General features: G+C 37.5%; 1 protein-coding gene across 1 annotated transcript in view; it reads left to right on the top strand.

The window, feature by feature from the left end:
• Positions 1-2,589: 2,589 nt before the first annotated feature.
• Positions 2,590-18,031, top strand: part of LOC149037137 (uncharacterized) — a 25,379-nt gene continuing 9,937 nt past the window's right edge. The window contains exons 1-8 of the mRNA XM_089188409.1: positions 2,590-2,659; positions 4,460-4,773; positions 10,355-10,499; positions 11,285-11,545; positions 13,797-13,970; positions 15,035-15,274; positions 16,499-16,699; positions 17,418-17,731. Coding sequence (XP_089044535.1) covers positions 2,590-2,659; positions 4,460-4,773; positions 10,355-10,499; positions 11,285-11,545; positions 13,797-13,970; positions 15,035-15,274; positions 16,499-16,699; positions 17,418-17,731 — 1,719 coding nt within the window. The remainder of the gene's footprint in view (positions 2,660-4,459; positions 4,774-10,354; positions 10,500-11,284; positions 11,546-13,796; positions 13,971-15,034; positions 15,275-16,498; positions 16,700-17,417; positions 17,732-18,031) is intronic.

An 18,031-nucleotide genomic window follows, 5' to 3' on the forward strand; every position in this document is an offset into this window, starting at 1 on the left:
TTTCGGCCCACAAATAAATGTCTAGATAAAAGATTCAGCTAAATTCGATTCAAGATAGTTTAGATCGCGGTTTTGTTAAACAACTGCTAAACTTTGTCTAAATAACTGCCCTTAAATCTTCGATCGTTTGTTCCTTTTTGAAACAAGATGTTGATTTTAAACGCCTTCAACCGTCATGATATGTTTATCGGTACAGTGAAAATGAAAACCGCGACAATCAGCTTTTAAAATTTAATTCAAACGAAGAAGTTTTGAAAAGGTCTATCTTTGCAAAGGAACAAAGAGGGTAGGTTTTAAAAGAAACCTTAAATGAAAAATATCGATACAAAACCAGTTTTGTGTCAGCAACGAGACGTCGCTGACTCGGCTGATTAATTACCTGATTTGTCTTACCAAATGAAGAAGGTCTTTGACTTAAGCAAATGACATTTGTCTTCTCCAAGTAACATTCAAAATTTAGCTCTACTTATAAATCTATCAAGTTACTGTGTGCTCCTATCTTTTTGTTTTATCTTGGTTATTGTGGCTTCAAAAAAGCTAAAGATTGAATCTATTCATTTCTTTTAAGTGATCGAAAAGTACACATCTTTCCGCATCACCACAAGCCAGATGAAGCACAGGAGATCTATCGAATAGGTTCTTCCCCTCGCAGATGATTCCTTGCCGTCTTCCTGAAGCGAATCAAGCTTTAAACTCCTGCAAAACAGGGGTCATTTTTTTGTCTTTTTTTGTTGTTCAAGTTAGTGGATTGAGAAGCGATTCACGTCTTCCCTTGCCTGGATACGCGAAAAAAAAACCGCTTCTTCTATAGGCTAACTTTCTGTGCTGTCGAACAACTACTTTGGAAAGTTTTCAAACAGTTTTCGAGTATAGCGTAGCATGGTATGGAACACTGGCGATATCAGTTAAACCTTACAGTTTCGTATCTTTTCACTAGTCTGTTAATCTGTGTTTTCGTCGGAAATCTTAGAAATACAGAGATTCTAGACTTGTTCAGGTAAAGAAGAAAGTTTTTACAAAAATTGAGATAGAGAATGGAATTAGAAGTGATGGTTTTATAAAAGATGTTCTGGAAAGAAAGACAAAAGAAGAAAAAGGAGAACAAAGATGGTCAGTGAAAGCAATATTCAAACCGATTAACTCCAAGGACCAACAGAAATAAAGGAGGTAAGTTTCTAAAGAAATTGTGGTGCTAGGTCGGCAGAGAGTATAACCTGATAATTGGTTTTATCAACTGAGTTGGTAATGTAAATTGGCCACCGTAAAGAGTTTCTTAAGAGATTCTCTCTGGACTGTGGCCTTACCTTGTAAGAATGCACATGTGCATAGAAAAATAGTCCCACGCAGGACTATTGACCATTGATACGTAAGTTTTCCTTTCCAGATTCTTACCAAAAAAGTTATTTTGGTAAAATTATTTTTAAATGTTTTAGCACTAAAATCATGATTGACGAGTTTATTCTACAACCAGTGACGTACGCACAAAGAAACGATGAAAAACAAGGAAATAATTTAGACTTCCTGTATTAGAGCAACAATTGTGGAAAAAATTCAGAGATTGTTGTACAAAGTTTTCTGATCATTTATTTTTTATATACAGAAATTCTATTTTAAAATATATATGATTGCTTTTCCATTGTCATATGCCTGTAGATCTTCCCTTTTAAATAGAGGAATCTAAACCCGTATTGTCAACGCATCATACACCTTTATTCAAATTCTATATACAAATAAATTTATATATAAAAATTTGAAAAGGGGAGTTTTATTCAAATTCTATGTACAAATAAATTTATCTATAAAAATTTGAAAAGGGGAGTTTGGAGGGTAGCCCTATATAACAACTCTCCTGAATAAAAAATAAAAAGTAACAAATGTAGAACTATGTACAGAAAAAAAAAAAAGAAGAAGAAGAAGAAAGGAACTATCTAATGTTTACAATTTTAAAAATATTTTTAATCTTAATTTAAAAAGTTCCAGAGTTCCTGCCTCTACAACATGCTTTGGTAAATTGTTCCAATCGCTAACTACCCTAATAAAAAAAGAATTTTTAAAACAATTTATCCTCGAAGATTTGAAGTAAAGTTTATAGGAATGATTAGCCCTTGTGGAACGCACTTTTGTAAATTCGAAAAATTCTTGAAAGTCTAAATGGGAGAGGCCAAAAACAATCTTGTAACATTCCACAAGTGAAAAGTAGGTTCTCCGTGTGGATAAAAGAGGCCAATTTAAAATGTTACATCGTTCCTCGTACGGCATTTCACCTCGTTTCTGTCTGAGAGCTAATCTCGATGCACGGCGTTGCACGTTCTCGATTGCATGTATATCTTTCACAAGGTAGGGATTCCACACTGGTACAGCATACTCTAATAGAGGTCTCACCAAAGATTTGTATCGTCTTTCAGCACACTGCAGAGACTCCGAGATTATACACGAACTGAAACATCAGGTGTCAGCTAGCAACATTTCAGTTTCTCAACGGAAAGAATGAGCTTTTTAAGATGCAAAAGGCTATCGACCTGAAACATCAGGTGTCAGCTAGCAACATCTCAGTTTCTCAATGAATTACGAAGAAATAACAAAGACGAAATGTCAGAGTTTGATTCCGAGCTGTACGTCCGAGTGTCTTTCTTCGCTTTTCTTATTCGTCTAGGTTCCGGTGAGTTTTCTATCATCTGTAATCTGAGCATACGAGTTAAGAACTCAAAGAATTCACAGCTTGTTTTTTGGCAGTGATTCCAAAGATATGGAATGATTAAATTCCATTTCAGTGCGTTCAATTAACAAACTGTCGAGACCGACCGAAAAATCCTAAGTTAATTCAAACATCTTCTTTGAAGCTGAAATATCTGACAAGTTACTTTATGTTGACAGAATTCTAGTTACGATTTTCAAACCTATCTCGCATAGTATGAGTTTCTTCCTGTTCAGAGTTGACAACGTCCCACCGACTGACTTCGTCGCTCGTCTTTTCTTTGTTCCGTAAGAGCAAAACCTTCTCTACTTGGTTTCACGATATTTATGAAGTGGTAACTTGAAAGTGATCTCAACTTTTGTCGGAACACAAAACTAGCTCGCTTGGTTATCGATAGGAATATGACGGTCTCTTGATTAAACGGTCATAACTCTGAGAGAGGCATCTTTGAAAGCTATGATTATATGAGGAGTAGTTTAGAATTTCGATGATTTCGATTTGTCTAATTTATTGAACATAAACTTTGGATGTCGCAACAAAATTTGAAAATTTGCGAGCGAAACAATGGCCGGCGTTTTAAGTAGGTTTTCTTTTGCCACCGCAGCTGAAAAACAGTTCAAACAACGAAAACACTGTAAAAAGTACTACTTTTGGTTGTCGGTTTAGAAAAAGTGGTGTTTAGAGAAGGGAATTGCCAAGGAAATCGAAAATTACGAACCAACCCAGCTTAATACTTTGCTCGAAATGAAACGCCGAAAATTAAAAAACCAACATGGTTAGACCCCGGAAACGACGATTCCATTTCATCGAAAGTGATTCGGACACAGACTGAACAATTCCTTGCACTGTTTAGCCGGACTTTGAACTTTTTTTGCGCCTTAATTAAAGATGTGAAGATATCATGGCAAACTATTGTTTTGATCGCACGCGGTTGTTTTGACCGAACGCACGGTTGGAATAAATTATTTTTACACTTGATGCGCGCGCTTTGTTTATGCTTACTTCTGATGAGCTATCTCGTATTTTTTCAAATATATTATTAACACGTAATCACATGATTTTTCTCGTGCTATTTGGAATAAACAAGCACTTGTTAATTTTTTTCAAAGTCCACAAATTGTACGAGCCCTACGGGCTCGTGCAATTTTGTTAGCTTTTAAAAAAATGTACTCGTGCTTATTTATTCCAAATTGCACTCGAAATCATGTGATTACCTATACTAACTTGCCCTCAAAACCATGTGAATACTATTTTTATTTATCACGTGACTAAGTTTGCAAGTTGCGTTATTTTCCCGCCAAAACCCGTGAGCATGGCATGGTTACTAAGCATGCCACATTCAGAAGGGAGGACAATGAACCCGTTTTAAAGTGAATTGCTACATCTGTTTTATAGCTGAAATGATCATAAAACGCGTGGGTGTCTAGGTAAATAACTAAGTAATTTTTCGGGCGGAATTAAACCTGAAGAAATGGTATCGATAGTTAAAATGTCGTACCAGATCGTTGCTGTTGTTGTGTTTGTGGAGCGAATGACCTCGACTTCGGAAAATATCGAGATTTTCATGTCTGAATAAAGCACAAACTAGAAGAGTCAGAACTTTGTTAGAAATACACATCTTGGCAGCAACAATGAAGCAAATATATTTTCTTGCGATCAAAAACTCAAAACGAAATCTACCCACGATTATTCAATTAGCTTGAGCCAATATGGTTCTATGTCTAATTTTATAACTGTCTGTTTTATCTTTTAACTTTTTTATAGGGGTATGTATCGATTTGGATCTTGGTTTGGAAAACGAGAGAATTTCAGATGGTAACATATGCGCTTCTTCAGTACAAAACGCCAACACACCAGCCAATAATGGTAGATTGAACTACACATCAGGGTCATCATGGTGTGCAGGAACAAGTGACAGTAACCCCTATCTACAGATTGATCTAAAGACACTTCATATCATCTGTGCCGTGTCTACTCAAGGGAATTCTCAAGCAGATCAGTGGGTGAAAACGTACACACTACAATTTTCCACAAATGGGACAACTTGGACAGACTACCAGGAGGGTGGACAAGTTAAGGTGCAATGTTTTCCAAGTAATAACTATTTGAGTACAAAAATACAATTTGTTTTACATGTATTTCATGTAATGATAAATACATGAACATTGTGCTTACAAATCAGTATTTTTTGTTCTAATGTAGGCTGCCTTTTGTAACAGTCTTGTTATTTTGTCTCCACTACACAACAAATAACGCAGTATTGTACACCAAATAAGTTTATTTAGGGAAGCCTGCCGAGAACCAACCCGAGGCTTATATAGCCCGGGGAATGCATACATACATATCTTCGCAACTGATATACCATATACAATCCTGATATACAGTCAATTCCTTAGACATTAAAAAAAGGTATACATTACTAACATGCAAACTTCACCAAGTCTGGATTAACAGAGATGGGCAACCGCTTACAAGGACATAACTACGGTTATACAGAGGCCAGAAAAAACCTGCCAGAAAAAACCCCTTTGGGGAAAAACATGACAGGAAATCTGGGTAGGAACCATGGCCCAAACTCAGAGCAGTTGGCAGCCCATCCTACGAGGCTTCACAGCTAAAGAAAATATGTTTTCAAACTAAAATAAATTTGTCATCAGCCAGAGGTGAACGGTTGGTTCTGAGGCCTAGATGGACATCACGTGCTATACTTTCCCTTATATACCACTGCATCATTACTCATGATGCTCGGGCCTAAGGCCCAGGCCTTGTCGTATCTCGTGCCGACAAAATATCTATTTCTGCTTTATTCGCAGACTCATTCGTCAGAAATACCATATTTTGTCTCCACTACACAACAAATAACACAGTATTGTACACCAAATAAGTTTATTTAGGGAAGCCTGCCGAGAACCAACCCGAGGCATATATAGACTGACAAAGAATTGGGCAAGACGCACGAGGCTAGGTGATATAATACCACCAAAAACACGAAAACGCCTTCAGAGCCCAAGAAAACGCGATACTTCGAGTCATTGTTCAAAATTATCGTCCACGTATGTGTCTTTGGCTTGTACCAATTTCCAAAAACCATGTTGTTGGAAAACTCTGTCGTTTACTCCATTACTTGCTATCGTAATGGCTCCCCCAGATCTTAGAGAATGCAAACCCAACTTGGACGGTTCAACTCCGAGACTTTGCAGGTCCCAGCGAAAACCCCCTGTAATTGTAGAGTAACTAATGGGCTTATCAGGGGCAACAAGCTTGCAAGAGCCCTTCCCTTTAGAAATAGGCTTGAAATAAAATCTTTGGAATCAGGGTGTATCTTAAACATGACTAAACACCTCTTAAGCAACTCAACGGGGCATACAGAACTAGACAATTATAACATAACGACTTCGTCGCCTTTCCGGAGCTGGACATTCTTGCTTTTCAAAACCTTAATAATCATGAAGCCTTTTTTAAGGGAAATATCACTTCTTATTCTAGACACATCGTTAAACCATAACAGTCCCATCAGTCCCATTTGCTTTGGAAGAGAGCACAGTCGTCTTCGGTCGACCTTTCAGCCCCTCAAGCAAGTTGTCAAGCGGTCCGTCCCGGAATGCCCTAAATCCCGAATGAAAAATATCTAAACGAGAGATAAAATAAGGCAAAGTGAGGAGTACGATCCAACAAGAAATAACTAAAGAAATAGTCAAATAAAAATAGAATAACCGGGGAATAATCAAACTCCAACAGAGAATACATAGATAAATGGAATCTGCAAAGTGGACCACAAATGGGTCCCTTTAATTTCAAACAATGCTGAATAAAATCACATCTGCACCCAGAAGAGAAAACTTCCGCGGTGAATACAAAAGCCCGCCGGGCTAATTACAACGATCACAGTCTTTACTGAACTTCGTACAGAAGCCTACGCCTACAAATGGGTTGCTTTAATTTCAAACAATGCTGAATAAATTCGTGACACAAACTCGTGTCATAACGCAATACGCAATATTGACGAGCAATTCTATGATTTAAGTCACTTCAAGCCTGAGTAAGTGCCAAACAACCCATAAGCTAAGTACAAAGGACTTAGAGCAATTACGCTGGGATTGACTGAAACAAAATCACATTTGCACCCAGAAGAGAAAACTTCCGCGGTGAATACAAAAGCCTGCTGGGCTAATTACAACGATCACAGTCTTTACTGAACTTCGTACAGAAGCCTACGCCTACAAATGGGTCCCTTTAATTTCAAACAATGCTGAATAAATTCGTGACACAAACTCGTGTCATAACGTAATACGCAATATTGACGAGGAATTCTATGATTTAAGTCACTTCAAGCCTGAGTAAATGCCAAACAACCCATAAGCTAAGTAAAAAGGACTTAGAGCAATTACGCTGGGATTGACTGAAACAAAATCACATTTGCACCCAGAAGAGAAAACTTCCGTGGTGAATACAAAAGCCCGCCGGGCTAATTACAACGATCACAGTCTTTACTGAACTTCGCACAGAAGCCTACGCCTACAAATGGGTTGCTTTAATTTCAAACAATGCTGAATAAATTCGTGACACAAACTCGTGTCATAACGCAATACGCAATATTGACGAGCAATTCTATGATTTAAGTCACTTCAAGCCTGAGTAAGTGCCAAACAACCCATAAGCTAAGTACAAAGGACTTAGAGCAATTACGCTGGAATTGACTGAAACAAAATCACATTTGCACCCAGAAGAGAAAACTTCCGCGGTGAATACAAAAGCCTGCTGGGCTAATTACAACGATCGCAGTCTTTACTGAACTTCGTACAGAAGCCTACGCCTACAAATGGGTCCCTTTAATTTCAAACAATGCTGAATAAATTCTTGACACAAACTCGTGTCATAACGCAATACGCAATATTGACGAGGAATTCTATGATTTAAGTCACTTCAAGCCTGAGTAAATGCCAAACAACCCATAAGCTAAGTAAAAAGGACTTAGAGCAATTACACTGGGATTGACTGAAACAAAATCACATTTGCACCCAGAAGAGAAAACTTCCGCGGTGAACACAAAAAGCCCGCCGGGCTAATTACAACGATCACAGTCTATACTAAACTTCGTACAGAAGCCTACGCAAGCACAGGGAGATCTGGGGCGGCCAAATCAATTCGAAGGGCTATAGCATCAAAGTCCAGGGGTCTGGAACCGAAAAGCGAGTTTCGGGCTTTCCCTCTGATAAGGAGACCTGGGAACTTGGGTAAAAACACCCAGTCAATTACGAAACTGTTCCGTTGCACACCGTCTCTACAAAATAAAGTCCATAAGCAAGAGGACTTCCACAAGGGGAGGATAACCGCTCCTCTCGCCTTACACAATTCCATGTGCTTTACCACTCTAATTAATAGGCACACTGGAGGACAAATCCAATCATTATCGTGCCCCCGATCTTGGGAGAAGGCATCTACTACTACACAGCCGGTCTGAAAAAATCTCAGAGTTAAATCTTGGTACCTTAGCGTTATAGGGACAAGCAAATCTGTCAACGGTGTGGGACCCCCAAAATAGGTTAATTCTTTGAAAGATAGCTTCGTTAATGGTATAGTCATCATAATCGGTTAAATTGCTTATTGCATCAGCCTTAGCGTTAAGCTCCCAAGGGATCCACTTAACCTCAAGTGATATGTGAAACGCAAGACATATTTGGATAACTAGGAGGGCCAATTGGTGCATGTCAGCTACCCTACTACTGTTTTGAAGAATAGATTCGACGTTCTGGTTATCGGAATACCAAATAACCTTAACACCAGAAAGATGACTCGCGAAAGCTTCCAATGCGAGGCAAACAGCTTTGAGTTCTCTCCATGTAGAACTTTAGGCACGCACTACAGGAGACCAGTTCTGATAAAATACTAAATTTGATTCTTTTACGAAAACACCACAAGCCGAATTGGGGGCATCTGAAAAGGTGACCCTGACCGGAAGGGACTGGACCGACGAACAAACCTTGCTATTGAAGAATACCAAGTTGTTCTTCCAGAAAACTGATTTCTGAAAGAGAGTCGTCAGAGAGAAAAACTTCGCTTTCCCGAGAGCGCGCCGAATTCACGACCAAGAAAAGAAATCTAGTCATAATACGGGCGAAGGAACCCACACAAGGAGAGAGGGAAATTATTTGACCTGTTACAATGGCGACTCCCTTCACGTGCACTTTCAGGGAGGTTGACAAGACAGTAGCTCAACAAGGCCAGCGTTTAACTTTTCAATACGTTCGTCGGTTGCTTGTATAGTCCCATCAATAGTGTCGAGAATCACACCCAACCAGGTGATAACTAGGAGAGGCTCCCAAAGGGACTTTTCCTCATTAGGAACAAATCCAGACTTGAGCAAATCTGAATGGACGACTAAACTGTTAACTTTAGCAGAAACAAAATCTGTTCCTCCTCCTAAACCATCGTCGAGGAAATGAGCTATCGGGATGCCCTGGCTCCTTCACGATTTCTGTAATGGCTTAAAAATCGATGTGAAAACATACGGGGCTGAAGAAAACCCGAAAGGAAGCACAGAGGCTCTATAAGCTCTGAAAATTTTCAGAACTGAAAATATCTTGAAACCCCGTTCCCAAAATCCCAAGAAAAAGCGAGAAATTTTCTGTGGTCTGGGAAAATTTCAATGTGGTGATAACCAGACTGAAGGTCAAATTTAAACAAGTAATAATTACGATCAAAACAACTGCCTAACGCCGCCCAGATCTTCACATTTGAACTTCTGTTCGTATATTAACTGGTTTACATGTCAAAGATTCAAAACGAGCCTTTGCTTTCCCGAACTACGGGTAGAAACTGAAAGTGGGTTAATGATATCGGGCTTACAAGCAAGTTATGCAATTAGGTCCAAGCAAAGTAAATCGCTGACAGCTTGCGAAACAAAAATCACTATTCTCACGAGCAGAAGTATTGTCTCTCTTAACAAAAGGTGTTTGAAGTTGGAGGAAGGGAATTTTGTAACCCTGCATAATAACATTTAGGACAAATTGCGAAACTTCCAAAGTACGTCAAAAATCCAGAAATTTTCTAAGCCCTCCACGCACAGAAGAATAGGTCAAATCAACTGCAAGAGAGCCTGAATCCGAAGGAATCTAACAAGAAAGAATCAGCACAAGCGGCAACCCTAGCATCCAAGTCAATGGCACTGCCTAATTCCGATTGCGAAGGCAAACTACTAGCTTCGATATTAACAAAGGAAAGAACTACACCTGAGTTGTAGCGCTCCTCTAGTCACTTTGTTTTTCTTAAGAGACTCGTTGAATTTGAGGCGCTTGGTCTCCTTCATCTGACTTTCCGCCGATTCTTCGTTCGACCGTTTGATCTGAGAAACGGTCTGCTCCAAGAGGCTACTAAATTTGTCATCAGCCAGAGGTGAACGGTTGGTTCTGAGGCCTAGATGGACATCATGTGCTATACTTTCCCTTATATACCACTGCATCATTACCCATGATGCTCGGGCCTAAGGCCCAGGCCTTGTCGTATCTCGTGCCGACAAAATATCTATTTCTGCTTTATTCGCAGACTCATTCGTCAGAAATACCATTTTCTTAAACTAGTCACCAATTTACTTGAAGTCTACAGGAGTTTTCATCATGTATCTGTAATATTATTTAATGTTGTCACTTTTTAAAATCTTAGGTCTTCATGGGGAATTATGACAGAAACTCAGTAGTGAAGCATGTTTTTTATGGACTGCTGACAAGATATCTGCGTTTCCTGCCACAAACACACCAGGGTTGGGTGTGTATGAGAACAGAAGTGTTTGGAGTGAAACAAAAGCCAGGTATATGTGCAGGCATGATAATATTACATAAATAAAGGAGATCCAATGTACACATTTGTCATATTGCTGGCAGTGCGTGTGGGCAATATGAAGTGAATCCTATGTTCTGATGGGCAACCTAAGTGGGCGAGATGATCCAATCTTGCCCACTCAGGATTTCTCTCTTTAATCCTGTGCAAGAAAGAGTGGACTTATAAAGTTAGTAACTTTCACATAATGTCAGTGATAAAGTTGCAAAAAGCAGCAGAATATAGTCAAAACCAACCTTTTTGGGTTTATTGTGCTACGAATGCAGTTAGCCTTTTCTCCTGGCTCTCAAAATAAACAAGCCATTCTTGATTCTTATTAAAGCAAAAACAATGTTTAGTTATATAGTAAATCCTTTTTTATTGATCAGGCTGGTTAAGTTAAGATGGCTGAATATTAACTTGGTTGTTTTTTCCATTTTTATAGACCTTTACTTTGTCTTGGTCAATAAAATTATGAAAAATGGAACTTGGCCAGTATACAGCCATCTTGACTTCACACTTGGTCAATAACCCATATGTATATGTAGATTTTATATTCTGGTATTCTTTGATACTTTTAGAAAAAATTTGCTTGCCTAGCAAGTTCACTGTTCAAAACTAAGTTTCTTTGAGATTATCTTTGTGGAAGGTTTTGTCAGTGTTAGGTGAAATACAGATAAACAGAGGCTTGGCAAATTGTAGTATGGTGCAATTGTTAAATCAACTGAATTACTTCCTGGCCCATGTGGTAACATTTTCCTCAATATCTGTTCACAGAGAACCTTGCCCTGAGGAAGGCTGCAGCTCAGTCTTCAACATTCAACAATACTGCAGTTAATTTTTATGGTGTGTCTGGAAAAGCAGTGGATGGAAATCCTAACACTAACTTTTTAAAAGGGAGCTGTTCATGTACTCAGAAAGACAACCCTAGTTGGTGGAGAGTGGACCTGGGTTCAGACCATGTTGATGTCTCTGAAGTTCATATAGTCAATAGGTTCTCACAGCATGTGGTTACTGAAGACTACAAAATAACATTTAGTGAGTTTTGTTATCCTTTAATTGAATGTAAGGTCAACCATGCATACATCACCTTATAATCAGCTGCTAAACAACAGGCCAGTTTGGATGTTACAAGAATTTTTGAAACCTCGGCTAAGCTGTATTGACAATGTTAATAATCAGCCCAGATGTTTTTTACTTGTCATTGCTCAGTCAATACAAGGCCTCAGTTTAAGATTTTCTAGCAAGGTTTATTCTTGGTTACTTGTAGAGTTCAGTTAGTACATGTAAATGGGACTGGAGTACTAGAACCAGGGTACTCAAGTGTCATCATTTATCTACACTGTACCTTCACATGGGACACTCAGAAGTTTACCTCCAGTAATAATTTTTTTACCTGCAAGGCTGTGCTCTAAGGAAAATTTCAGGGAGCCCTTTGGGCTCTTAAGCGTTTTAGCTTGGGTGCCCAGGCCTAAAAGATGGTCGCCCAAATCAAAATTTCGGGGAGCCCTTCGGGCTCCCAAACATTTTAGCTGAGGTGCCCGGGCCTCCTAGTTGGTCGCCCAAATTAATAAATCACTCAGTTAATTATTAAAAATTAAACAAACTGTTTTCGTAACGAGTCAAATAGAACTATGTGCATTTATTTATTGTTTTTATGTTCATGAAACATCGTATCCTTTGACCTCCTGAAAACCTATCATCACTTATAGTCAAATAATTATTTAATTCACACTTACAGAAGCAGTGCAAAACTATTTTTTGAAAAATGAATAGTATACATATACCAAAGATAATCTGATAAACCTAAAACTGTCTCATTGAAGTTCAATTCAAAGCATTATGTAAGCTTAGCAAAACACTATTTCGTTTGAACTCTGTATACTTAATTCTTTAGAAATTCTTTAGACAGAGTTTAAATTGGAATTACAAATTACAAACTACGGTAGATCAGTACTGTCAACGATGTAAATCATCTTTTATGAATTAAACAAATGACTGAGATCCCGTGGCGGCTTTCCCGGGAAAGCTGCCATGAATTTCCGCAACGAAACCCGCGGCCGCCCCAAAACTGTTATCTTTTTTGAATAAGTCATCTTGTTGGAAAGTCATCGTTTAAGAGCAGAACAGAAGTATTTTCTTTCCTATGTTATCGGTGAAATGTTCAAGACAAATGAGCTTTTTGTGGATTCGGTCGATTTTATTTTTAGTGCGTGATACGTAATAACTTGTCACGACACCAAGGACAATGCGGGACTTATAGAGTTTATACCCGTTTCTAAAACAATCACAAAAAAAACGTATCTTTTCTTTTTTATACATCGTGTTTTACTGGAAAAACAATCTTAAGTTATGTTTTTGCCTCGCAGACACGGCAGTAAAAAGCCGGCTAAAATATTAAATCAGCATAGAAGAGCGGCTCCCGTGTTTATTCAGCGATTTATTAATCGCCGACCGTACTTTACGCCTATCAGAGCATAAGTAACAACTTCTTTTGAAAAACTAGCTGATGAGCCATCCCAATTTAAAGGAAAAATTTTAATGCTATTGGAAAAGCCGTTAAAATCGAAAACTGTGCAGCTAGTCAAGTTCAAAGTCAAGGATTACGCTATATGTGAATTCACGTGGAACGACCTTTGAACATCAACGCGCGCCCGATGGAACAACATTTTCTTTTAAAAGAACGACTCCCGTGTTCATTTAGCGATTTATTAATCGTCGACCGTACTTTACGCCTGTCAGAGCAGAAGTAACAATTGCTTTTCAAAAACTAACTAACGAGCCATCCTAATTTAAAGGAAAAATTATAGTACTATTTGGAAAAGCGGTTAAAATCGAAAACTGTGCAGCTTGTCACGATCAAAGTCGATGATTATGTTACACGTAAATTCACGTGGAACGACCTTTGAATATCAACGCGCGCCCGATTGAATAACATTTTCTTTTTTTTTTTTTGACTGTAAATCAAGAAAGCAACACCAGCCAGTCGCCCGGCCGGGCGACCAAGAAAATATTTTCAGTTGCCCGAGGCCAAATGTTAGTCGCCTCAGGCGACCGGGCGCCGTTAGAGCACAACCTTGACCTGGCCACTCTGTTAAGGCTATTATGACACTTACAAAATTAATGCAATTAAATCCTTATTTTGGCAGTTTTAATTTCTTTTTAATATGCCAAATAACATTTCCAGGATGTTTACTTTGTTAAAGAATCTATTACAAATTGATCATGTTTGCCACATGGAACCAAACTCTACTAGTAATTCTGACTTTCAGTGCCTCATAATCTGCAGGTAGCTCTCCTAATGTTGTAGGCAACACCCCCTGTGGAGGACTCTATGATTTTCATAACTTCACTGCATCAGCTGTTTGTTTTACCAATCCACTGAAAACTGGTAGATATGTAGGGATTTTAACCACAAAGAAACAAAGTCTTCAGCTGTGTGAGATAGAAGTCTATTCACGAGGTAACTTTTCACTTACTCTTTATACTAAACTTAATGTAGAAGTGAAGTCACTTTTCCTCTTTTAAAAATTGACTCATCCAAGACTTTTTATATATCTCAAAACATATACATATTCATGTAGTTTGAATATACTTATGTTTGCATGTTTAATGTACAAACTGTATTTACCATAATTACTACAGCCAAAAGTCGCACTGAATTTTAAGTAGTAGCACAAAAGCCTTGAAAAGTACACCTGCTTTTATAATTATATTGATAAACAATTCAATGTAATCAAAAGTAGATAAATCAACAAGTGCCACTGGAATATGTTCTTGTAGAGTGGATAAATCAAGACTCTTGTTTAATCTCACAGAAACCCTTTAACCATAAAGATCTTAGAAAAGTTTTGTTGGGAATTATTTTATAGTCATGCTTGTGAGAAATGTCTTTTGATAAGTAATTTAAATATAGGTTTATTTGCTATTTGAATATATTATATATATTACAACACTTTTCCCTTCTTGATATTTGGGTCTCAAAATTTATCTTTGAATTCAGTTGCCTTATTAAGTGTTGAAGAATGGTACAGTTTATCTTCCAGTATGTCAGCAATTTTAAATCTTCAATCAATGAAGTTAGCATTATAAGTATGTCTCTATTAATTTTCAAGTAAATGATGACCAGTAGAATATGTATAGTATTACATTGTAGCTTAAGAATGGAGTCTGTACTAAGTAGAAAAAATGCTATAATTACAGTGGAGGTATTTTTTTAATTTGAAAATTTAGACCTACACCTGCACATGATTTTTTTCCTACATCAAAATGATTGCACTTTGGTGTCTTTTTCTTTCTAGCTATTTGGCAAAGGCTGGTACATTTGTAGGCTGTCCAAAATGTAATATCTACGATTAACCAGTTTTTTAAAAATACTCTTTGTTTTAATTTTTCCATATAATGTACAGTGTAACAAACATATTCATTACAACTCAATCCAACTGTCATTCAGTGATCAGTATGTAGACAGTGATCATCTTTGTCCAGGGAAACATTTCCTTTTCTTTTGTCTACATTTTCTCCCAGAAAATCTGGCATTTCAAAAACCAACATATCAGCACTCGTACGTAGTAAGTGGTGGCACAAGTGATAAAGCAGTTGACGGAAATAGCAATATGAATTTTGCGGATGGATCATGTACATTTGTGGCACATTCCAATTTTCCATGGTGGAGAGTGGATCTAGGACAGGATGAGTTTGTGACTGAAGTGTATCTAGTCAATATAAAAGCCCAAACTCGCCTATACAAATTTGAGATCAGAGTTGGTAGGTTAATATACATACAGTAACTAATATTTTTGAAGTGGTCAAAGCACCCTTTGCTTAATTTCTTCAAGAAAAGAGGGGGAAATGGTACACTGTGGTTTCTGGCATTGAGAAAAGCTGGATTGGACTGGATCGGATCACAGACAGGATCATGGAACAAATCACAGCAGGAGCTCATTATTCGAAGCTTCTATCTTCCATACTTACCCTCTGAGTCAACCTTGTCCAGTATCTTTTTATTTTTAGAAGCACTTCCTATGGGGTTTTTTGCAGGTGTTTACATAGTAGCCAATCATAAGAGAGCTGTGGTCCTCTTTTGTTTGTGTCACATGTAAGTTGCATGAAAGTATTTCAATAATGGCGAAAAGCATGCAAATTTTTACCTTTTTTGGGGGGGGGTGTTATGCGAACATCAGCATGTTTTTGCAGGAAATCAAAGAGCCTCCCACGTGTCTCAGTTCAAAAAATAAAAAGATATGGGACAGGGTTGACTCAAGGGTACAATTGGTTTGGAGGCTCCAGGTAATGGGCTCCTGATCACAGGTCACATAATAGGTTGCATCACTGGTCAGACTGAAAAAAAAAAAATGAAAAATAAAAAAACATACATATATAATTGTTTTTGAAATAAAAATAAATTAAAAATGGGATTGAAAAACTAAAATATGTTGATTTAAATTAGAAATGTAATGTGACAAGCCTGAATGAAATCTGCACGATATCAATAATTGCTTTACATGTAAATTACTCACATGCACTTCAGCTGTCATATCTAAACCATTTTTACTCCTCACCTTGCCTCTTCACTCACATGTAGTTAGTGATATTGAATTAAAGAAAAGTATTACATGAGATGATATTAAAAAAAGGATCAATAACCACCTGGTGAAATGATACGTACCTCTCACTTGCCTTCCTCCATTGTGGCACTTCACAAAACTCCTTGACACAGCCGTGAAAGTGACTACATAGAGTTTTGGGGCAGAAAAACTTCCATCATGCCCTTGTTATGCATAACTTGAGTCAGTGAGTCACTAGTCAGTCTGGCCTACACACTAGAAAAAGGGCAGCTTTTATTAAGGCAAAAGGTCACCAGGGAGGTAAATCTTGCTTGTTTTGAAAATGAATATCTTTATTTGATCAGTGTATGGATTATTTTGCAGTCATCTCTTAGAAGTTGTTTGTACTTTTTAAAAGTGATTGATTATTATGGTATTCTTTCAGGCACAGTATCAAGTATTACTGATACTAGCATGACTAGTCCCAAATGTGGTCGGGCAGCTACTCATTACCTTCCTAAAGCAGTAGGTTTGTCATTCTTCTGCCGTCCAAGTTTGAAAGGAAGATATGTTACCATCAGGGACCTTAGAGGAGGTAAATCGGGATTCAATCTTTGTGAAGTTGAAGTGTATTCAGAACAAAGAGGTATGGCATATCTGGATATTTTGAATAACTACTATTAACTGCTAACTTACTGAGTTGGGGTTCCAATCTGCATTCTCAGGAAAATTTGCCATTTAATTTCTGTATGTAGACATGTAGGTACTTCAATATTATTAAATAAATGTAAACTGGTTGCGTTTAGTAGATAGGTATGATAGTTTGGTTTAAAAGTTGATATATATACATGTACATGTATAAATGTGTGTTGTGACCTATTTAAACATAAATGCTACAAATTAAAAATGTGGCCCTTCGTGAAACTTTTATTATTAACCTGTAAATCAATAGTAAAGAATAATGGAGTGGTTATGTAGTTAGCTGATGGTGTAAGAAGACCACATGACATAAATATTTCAGTAGTTAAGAGTGATCTATGTTCATGAACTGGCAATTTGTAAGAATCCTGTAATATAGTGTGTTATTCTGGCAACTAGAAATTCCTGATGGCTTTTTTTCTTCAATTAGAGGCCAAAAGGTGACAAAGTTAATTAATTTTTTAAATTTTTTTAGCCTTGAGTTTTCACTGAAGAAGAACTTACAGTTCTTTACACAAACTACCTCAAATCACTAGTAAAATCATTTGAGGTGTGTTTACATGGTGCAGCACTCTTGTGATTGTTACTGTACACGTATGATATACCAGCACTGATTCTCTGGGTTGAAACCACAGTTTATGGTAATTATGATTGTCTTTTAACAGCATGTCATAGTCAGGCAATTGGTGCGACCAGCAGTGATGCAATTCCAGATGGCAGCTTCTCAACCTCAACAAAAGTTAATAATGACCGTGGACCTTCAGCTGGTCGTCTGAATGGAAATAACCGGGGTTGGGCACCAAAAACTAATACTAATCACACTGACTACCTACAAATTGACCTGCAGTATTATTATGTTATCTGTGCTGTAGCCACTCAAGGATCTTTCAATAATGATCAGTGGACAACAAAGTACAAGATTAAATTATCATTGGATGGTGTCACCTTTAACACATATAAAGAAAACAACACTGAGAAGGTCAGTTTGATATTAATGAAACATCATGCTAAACTTGGTTGAATTTTTTTCTCATTTTTTGATATTTTGTTCATGTATAGTTTCATAAAAATATACTTAACAGGTAATTTAGTGTTAGTAACTGGGTTTAAAACATAAATTGGCCACCATAGAGGGTTAAAAGGCAATTTTATGTTTTCAACTTAGTTGTTAACACTAAATTACCTGCTATACTCTCCCATGGACTCAGTACCACAGTTTCTTTAGAAACTTACCCCCTGCAAAAATACAGTCTGTCAAGCCTAATTTTTTATAGAAGAA

This window comes from Pocillopora damicornis, chromosome 11, assembly GCF_964200805.1.
Source record: "Pocillopora damicornis chromosome 11, jaPocDami1.2, whole genome shotgun sequence".
NCBI classification, from domain to species: domain Eukaryota; kingdom Metazoa; phylum Cnidaria; class Anthozoa; order Scleractinia; family Pocilloporidae; genus Pocillopora; species Pocillopora damicornis.